This window comes from Platalea leucorodia, assembly GCF_965183815.1.
Source record: "Platalea leucorodia genome assembly, contig: HAP1_HAP1_SCAFFOLD_592, whole genome shotgun sequence".
NCBI lineage: Eukaryota > Metazoa > Chordata > Aves > Pelecaniformes > Threskiornithidae > Platalea > Platalea leucorodia.
Genome location: NW_028121034.1, coordinates 1 through 8,145, shown reverse-complemented (window position 1 = coordinate 8,145; position 8,145 = coordinate 1). Strand labels below are relative to the sequence as shown.

General features: G+C 65.7%; 1 protein-coding gene across 1 annotated transcript; it reads right to left on the bottom strand.

Moving 5' to 3' along the window:
* Window positions 1–5,378: 5,378 nt before the first annotated feature.
* Window positions 5,379–6,599, bottom strand: LOC309604287 (PHD finger protein 7-like; the record flags this gene model as incomplete). Its single annotated transcript, XM_082339221.1, has 3 exons — window positions 5,379–5,490; window positions 6,096–6,243; window positions 6,475–6,599. Coding segments are annotated over 3 exons (385 nt in total), but the record flags the coding sequence as incomplete, so codon positions are not given.
* Between the last annotated feature and the right edge of the window lie 1,546 nt (window positions 6,600–8,145).

Here is an 8,145-nt window from a genome sequence, read left to right as displayed (position 1 = left end):
CTTTATTGTGCCGGTGGAGGGGCATCAGGGCCAGCACTCGGGGACGGCACACAGCTGGTCCCACGGCGGCGTCTGGGCCGGCTGTAGGGGGTTTGGGCCCGACGTTGCAAGCGGGAGCGTTCTCGCATCCGCACGGGCCCAGGGGGGCTGGAGCGTCTGCCGCTCTCGAGCGCTGGGGAGCTGCAGGAGGACCCTGACGGCAGCTGGCTGGCGGTGCTGGGGCTGCTGGTCTCTGGTACCGGCGAGCTGTGGGACGACCCCAGTGCCGCCTGGCTGGGGGTGCTGCTCTCAGCACTTGGTGCTGGCATGCGTCTGCTCTCACGGCGTCCGCTGGGCCGGCTGTAGGGATTTTGGGCCCGACGGTTCAACCGGGAGCGGTTTCGCGTGCGGTCGGGCCCAGGGGGGCTGGAGCGGCTGCTGCCCTGAAGCCTTGGGGAGCCGTGGGATGGCCCCGATGCCGCCTGGCCGCGGGTGCTGGGGCTGCTGGTCTCGGGTGCCGGGGAGCCGTGGGAAGGCCCCGATCCTGACTGTCTGGCAGCGCTGGGGCCGGCGAGCTCCGAGCTGGCACCGGAGGCTGTAAGGGGAAGCAGGAAGGTCAAGGGCCCGTCTCCTCAGGCCCGGGGCAGGATAGGCCAGAGCGGTGCCCCCAGCCCTTCCGGAGCAGAGAGGCTCTGCCAAGCTGACCCCAGGCACCCGCTGCCCGGCCTTGCCTGGCCCCTGGCCCCCCTGGCCCCAGCCGAGGGGCACGCAGGTGCTTTGCCTCTTACCGCTGCCCAGGCCAGCACAGCTGACGCACTCCCAGCTAGTTGTGCTGTGCTTCACGAAGGAGCAGCGTTTGTGGGTGCCTTCGGCAGCACAGGAGCAGCACAGGAGCAGTTGCCAGGGCCTGGGGAAGCAAACAGGTTCATGGCTGTGAGGAAAAAGTGACCGCAGCACGGGATTGTTCTTCGCCCTTCCGCTTCGAGCCCTTGGCGAGACCGAGATCCCGTGCAGAGCCCCGGGGTGCAGCTTTGGCAACTTACCCCTCTTCCTCTGCCTCCTCCCTGCCTCCCGGACAAAGGCACTCCCTGGCATCACAGCGGCTGTGCCTCTCATATAATTGTTCATAGGCACCATCGTCCTCCCATGATGGTCCGCTTTTGGCGAAGGAAGGGAAAATTGATGAGCCCCTGCTGCCCCGGCATAAGGCAGACGCAGGGCGTCCCTGCTCTTCCCCCTCTGCCCTGTTTCCAGCTCCTGCGTGAAGCTGAAGCCCAGACTCACGGGACAGCGGAGGGCCAGGACTGCTGGGGCAGGCCCTGGCACGGCACAGCGCTTGCACCCTCCTGTCCTGTGAGCTGAGAAGAAAAAAAAACCAACCTCCTGGGGATTCGGATCCCCATGGTGAGCATTTCCATCAGAAATCGATATTCATTTTGACAATGCGGGCAGCGGAAGGAGGAGAAGCCAGCATGGATAGCCTGATTCTGCATGCAGCCCCTGTGGAACCAGGCGTGTTTGCACGCTGGGCACACCATGGTGCCGTAGGACTTTCTGTCTCCCACAGGGTGGAGGCAGATGAGGCAGGTGGTGGTGTTCTCCTCCGGAGCCGCCTCCACTGCCTGCTCTGGGCGGTGCTCCCAGCAGAAGGACCTGGGGGGAAGAGGAAAGGGATGGGCGAGGTGAGAAGTGCTGGGTCCTTCCCCGGTGGTGGCGAGGAGGGGAGAGGAGGTGCGAAGGAGCCCTAGACCTTGCCCGGCTCTGGCTCTGCCTGTGACCGGCCGCTGGGAAGGGTCACTGTGGGTTCCCTTCTTGTCTGGCTGATGCTGACAGGAAGGGGACTGAAGGCGAGGAGCCTCCGCCACGAGGGCCGGCTGCCCTTACCTGTAGAGCCCAAAGAACTGGGTGACGCATCCGCCCTCCACGGCACAGGGGAGATGGAAGCTGCGGTCGCAGCCCGTCTCCCGGCAGGTGATGGTGGCCCCGCTCTCGCCACAGACGAAGCAGTGCTGGAAAGAGCAGAGCAGCCCCCATCAGCGGCAGCCTCAGGGCCTCCGCAGCCAGCCCCGCACCTCTGGGCAGGGCGCAGGATGTGGCCGAGGCTGGGTCACACCGCACAGATCCGCCTGGCGGAGGCGGCTCCTGTGTTGGAGCCTCTGTGGAGCTGCTGGGAGCAAGACTCTTGTCTCCAGAGCTGGTTGGAAGGGCTGGGCTTTCTTTCTTGGGGTCTGGGCTAAGGTCCCGCAAGCCTCTCCTGGCACAAATCTCCCTGTTCTTGGCGGGTCCTCACCTTCTGTGCTGCGCGCTCGATCGTGCGTCTGATATCCTCAAGGCTATCCCCATCCCTACTCCTTTGCTGAAAAAGCCCGTTGGCAAAAAACTGCAGGAGAGAAAAGACGAGGAGTTGATGAGGAGTGTGTGGCAGGGAGTGCCTGTCGGAAAGCTGGAGGGAGCCCCGGAGGAACTCACCAGGCAAAACACGTGGGCACAGAGCCCTTGCTTCTGCAGTTTGCGCCCGCAGATATCCGGGTCAGCCTGTGCCCGGCGACACAGCACGCATGCTGGAGGGGAGAGAGCAAATGGCACCGGGAATGAGCACCTCTGCGGGGCCGGGGGAAGCGTCCCTGAGGGCTGTTCCCCACGGGCCTGCTCTGTCCCTGCCTAGCTGGCTGATGGGCAGGGCTGGAGGCCTTGGAGAGGAAGGGGGCATTGCAGGCCCGGGTGTCCCAGCAGGTGCCCGCTGCCCGGCCTGGGCCCCGCTTGCTGAGGAAAGGAAGGGCCCTGCCCCGGGGAGGTTGGGGAGCTCCTGCCTCCCCCTGCCACCGCTCTCGGCCCCACGCTGACCGCCCCGACAACCCCTGCGCCAGGCTGTGGGAGGGAGACTTTGCTCTCACCCTGCTCCATCGAGTCGGGGGCCTTCCGCTTCCTTGCACTCATGGCGCACGTCAACGGTGAGCGTTCAAAGAGTCCCTGTCGCAGCAGCGCTGGGGTGCCTCTTCCAAATGCTCCTCTGCTGACTGTGAGGGAGAAGCGGGAGGTGGGTGAGGGAGAAGGGAGACGCGGCTGAGCTTGCAGCACAGGCCCAGAGCCCCGAGGTGTGGGGCCCCCCTCCTCGCTGGGCAGCCCCGCGCAAGCCCCGTCCCTCCCCTGCCCTCTCCTCACCTCACCAGGGCGCACCGACCCACGGCCCAAGCCCAGCGCTCCTTTTTGTGGGCTTGCCCCTGCATGTCACAGTGGCCGCTGTGACATCATCGCCGCTGGCCTGCGCGCGCCCCAAACACGGGCAGGGACGCCCTCGGCCACCTGCCACCCACTCGGAGACGGCCCCCGCCTCGCAGGGGTGCCTGTGAAGTGCCGAGGCGGGCGCCCGAGCCCTCGGCACCCACGTAACCGGAGCGGCTGCCCCTGTGGCAAGTGCAGAGTCAAATGCCAGGTGCCGCGGGGCAACCGTCGAGGGTGGCACCGTTGGCCGAAAGGTGCCGTTCAGGCAGTGCGACTCCAGGGCTCCAGCCCTGGCCAAGGGAAAGCTCTGCTCCTGCCCCCGGCACGGGGAGTGCTGCCAGCAGGTCGGGGAAGGTGATCCTTCCTCTCTGCGCCACCCTGGTAAGGCTGCATCTGCAGTATTGCCTCCGGTTCTGGGCTCCCCAGTAGAGGGGACAGAAGCGACCTTTGAGCCTGACCTGCGCTCACACATCCCGTCCGCTCAGACGCGGCGGGTGGCCGGGGCACAGCACAGGACCTCAGGACGGCACCTGAACGTCGCAGGTGGCCCAACATCTTTCTCCTGAACTCCTTAGCGCTTTGGTGATGTGCTGCCTCCAGAACAAAAAGCAGTGGGACCGCAGGCTGGGGAGTGACGGTGGAAATGGCCTTTTTCCGTGGCAATAAACTGCCTTTCAGAGTCAGTGCGAGGCTTTCCTTGGTGGGGTAGGAAGCTGCAAGCGACTGTGGGGCAGCGTGGGAGGCAGTGGGTGGGAGCGTTGATCTGTTTGAGGGTAGAAAGGCTCCACAGAGGGATCTGGACAGGCTGCATCGATGGGGCAAGGGTTGTCAAGCACTGGAACAGGCTGCCCGGGGAAGTGGTTGAGTCCCCATCCCGGGAGGTATTTAAAAGACGGGTAGACGTGGTGCTTAGGGACATGGCTTAGTGGTGGACTTGGCAGCGCTAGGTCAACAGTTGGACTTGATGATCTTAAAGGTCTTTCGCGACCTAAACAATTCTATGATTCTATGGGTCAAAAGTCTCTGGGGCCGGGGCACGTGATTTCGGGGGGCGAGCCATGAGGGCCACGCCATGTGGGCAAGCGCAGTCCACCTTGCCAGAAGACAGGCAGTGGCGCTGACTGGGCCGTGCCACGCCACCCTCCCGGGGGCAGGCGCAGAGACCCCCTGTCCCGCGGGTGGGTGTGAACTTCCCCCGGGAGAAAGCGAGCAGGCTGTGGGGCCAGCGAGGCCCAAAGCTCACGGCCACGGCGCTGGGCAGCCGGCCAAGGCCAGCCCGCAAGGAGGGAGGTCTGGGGAAGGTGCTGCCAACCCCTAACGCTGGCCCTCGAGAAAGGGAGAGGAGGAGGAGGAGTAGGAGGAAGCCGACAAATGAGCGTGGAATCTCCCAGTGCAGAGATTAATGGCCAACTTTATTGTGCCGGTGGAGGGGCATCAGGGCCAGCACTCGGGGACGGCACACAGCTGGTCCCACGGCGGCGTCTGGGCCGGCTGTAGGGGGTTTGGGCCCGACGTTGCAAGCGGGAGCGTTCTCGCATCCGCACGGGCCCAGGGGGGCTGGAGCGTCTGCCGCTCTCGAGCGCTGGGGAGCTGCAGGAGGACCCTGACGGCAGCTGGCTGGCGGTGCTGGGGCTGCTGGTCTCTGGTACCGGCGAGCTGTGGGACGACCCCAGTGCCGCCTGGCTGGGGGTGCTGCTCTCAGCACTTGGTGCTGGCATGCGTCTGCTCTCACGGCGTCCGCTGGGCCGGCTGTAGGGATTTTGGGCCCGACGGTTCAACCGGGAGCGGTTTCGCGTGCGGTCGGGCCCAGGGGGGCTGGAGCGGCTGCTGCCCTGAAGCCTTGGGGAGCCGTGGGATGGCCCCGATGCCGCCTGGCCGCGGGTGCTGGGGCTGCTGGTCTCGGGTGCCGGGGAGCCGTGGGAAGGCCCCGATCCTGACTGTCTGGCAGCGCTGGGGCCGGCGAGCTCCGAGCTGGCACCGGAGGCTGTAAGGGGAAGCAGGAAGGTCAAGGGCCCGTCTCCTCAGGCCCGGGGCAGGATAGGCCAGAGCGGTGCCCCCAGCCCTTCCGGAGCAGAGAGGCTCTGCCAAGCTGACCCCAGGCACCCGCTGCCCGGCCTTGCCTGGCCCCTGGCCCCCCTGGCCCCAGCCGAGGGGCACGCAGGTGCTTTGCCTCTTACCGCTGCCCAGGCCAGCACAGCTGACGCACTCCCAGCTAGTTGTGCTGTGCTTCACGAAGGAGCAGCGTTTGTGGGTGCCTTCGGCAGCACAGGAGCAGCACAGGAGCAGTTGCCAGGGCCTGGGGAAGCAAACAGGTTCATGGCTGTGAGGAAAAAGTGACCGCAGCACGGGATTGTTCTTCGCCCTTCCGCTTCGAGCCCTTGGCGAGACCGAGATCCCGTGCAGAGCCCCGGGGTGCAGCTTTGGCAACTTACCCCTCTTCCTCTGCCTCCTCCCTGCCTCCCGGACAAAGGCACTCCCTGGCATCACAGCGGCTGTGCCTCTCATATAATTGTTCATAGGCACCATCGTCCTCCCATGATGGTCCGCTTTTGGCGAAGGAAGGGAAAATTGATGAGCCCCTGCTGCCCCGGCATAAGGCAGACGCAGGGCGTCCCTGCTCTTCCCCCTCTGCCCTGTTTCCAGCTCCTGCGTGAAGCTGAAGCCCAGACTCACGGGACAGCGGAGGGCCAGGACTGCTGGGGCAGGCCCTGGCACGGCACAGCGCTTGCACCCTCCTGTCCTGTGAGCTGAGAAGAAAAAAAAACCAACCTCCTGGGGATTCGGATCCCCATGGTGAGCATTTCCATCAGAAATCGATATTCATTTTGACAATGCGGGCAGCGGAAGGAGGAGAAGCCAGCATGGATAGCCTGATTCTGCATGCAGCCCCTGTGGAACCAGGCGTGTTTGCACGCTGGGCACACCATGGTGCCGTAGGACTTTCTGTCTCCCACAGGGTGGAGGCAGATGAGGCAGGTGGTGGTGTTCTCCTCCGGAGCCGCCTCCACTGCCTGCTCTGGGCGGTGCTCCCAGCAGAAGGACCTGGGGGGAAGAGGAAAGGGATGGGCGAGGTGAGAAGTGCTGGGTCCTTCCCCGGTGGTGGCGAGGAGGGGAGAGGAGGTGCGAAGGAGCCCTAGACCTTGCCCGGCTCTGGCTCTGCCTGTGACCGGCCGCTGGGAAGGGTCACTGTGGGTTCCCTTCTTGTCTGGCTGATGCTGACAGGAAGGGGACTGAAGGCGAGGAGCCTCCGCCACGAGGGCCGGCTGCCCTTACCTGTAGAGCCCAAAGAACTGGGTGACGCATCCGCCCTCCACGGCACAGGGGAGATGGAAGCTGCGGTCGCAGCCCGTCTCCCGGCAGGTGATGGTGGCCCCGCTCTCGCCACAGACGAAGCAGTGCTGGAAAGAGCAGAGCAGCCCCCATCAGCGGCAGCCTCAGGGCCTCCGCAGCCAGCCCCGCACCTCTGGGCAGGGCGCAGGATGTGGCCGAGGCTGGGTCACACCGCACAGATCCGCCTGGCGGAGGCGGCTCCTGTGTTGGAGCCTCTGTGGAGCTGCTGGGAGCAAGACTCTTGTCTCCAGAGCTGGTTGGAAGGGCTGGGCTTTCTTTCTTGGGGTCTGGGCTAAGGTCCCGCAAGCCTCTCCTGGCACAAATCTCCCTGTTCTTGGCGGGTCCTCACCTTCTGTGCTGCGCGCTCGATCGTGCGTCTGATATCCTCAAGGCTATCCCCATCCCTACTCCTTTGCTGAAAAAGCCCGTTGGCAAAAAACTGCAGGAGAGAAAAGACGAGGAGTTGATGAGGAGTGTGTGGCAGGGAGTGCCTGTCGGAAAGCTGGAGGGAGCCCCGGAGGAACTCACCAGGCAAAACACGTGGGCACAGAGCCCTTGCTTCTGCAGTTTGCGCCCGCAGATATCCGGGTCAGCCTGTGCCCGGCGACACAGCACGCATGCTGGAGGGGAGAGAGCAAATGGCACCGGGAATGAGCACCTCTGCGGGGCCGGGGGAAGCGTCCCTGAGGGCTGTTCCCCACGGGCCTGCTCTGTCCCTGCCTAGCTGGCTGATGGGCAGGGCTGGAGGCCTTGGAGAGGAAGGGGGCACTGCAGGCCCGGGTGTCCCAGCAGGTGCCCGCTGCCCGGCCTGGGCCCCGCTTGCTGAGGAAAGGAAGGGCCCTGCCCCGGGGAGGTTGGGGAGCTCCTGCCTCCCCCTGCCACCGCTCTCGGCCCCACGCTGACCGCCCCGACAACCCCTGCGCCAGGCTGTGGGAGGGAGACTTTGCTCTCACCCTGCTCCATCGAGTCGGGGGCCTTCCGCTTCCTTGCACTCATGGCGCACGTCAACGGTGAGCATTCAAAGAGTCCCTGTCGCAGCAGCGCTGGGGTGCCTCTTCCAAATGCTCCTCTGCTGACTGTGAGGGAGAAGCGGGAGGTGGGTGAGGGAGAAGGGAGACGCGGCTGAGCTTGCAGCACAGGCCCAGAGCCCCGAGGTGTGGGGCCCCCCTCCTCGCTGGGCAGCCCCGCGCAAGCCCCGTCCCTCCCCTGCCCTCTCCTCACCTCACCAGGGCGCACCGACCCACGGCCCAAGCCCAGCGCTCCTTTTTGTGGGCTTGCCCCTGCATGTCACAGTGGCCGCTGTGACATCATCGCCGCTGGCCTGCGCGCGCCCCAAACACGGGCAGGGACGCCCTCGGCCACCTGCCACCCACTCGGAGACGGCCCCCGCCTCGCAGGGGTGCCTGTGAAGTGCCGAGGCGGGCGCCCGAGCCCTCGGCACCCACGTAACCGGAGCGGCTGCCCCTGTGGCAAGTGCAGAGTCAAATGCCAGGTGCCGCGGGGCAACCGTCGAGGGTGGCACCGTTGGCCGAAAGGTGCCGTTCAGGCAGTGCGACTCCAGGGCTCCAGCCCTGGCCAAGGGAAAGCTCTGCTCCTGCCCCCGGCACGGGGAGT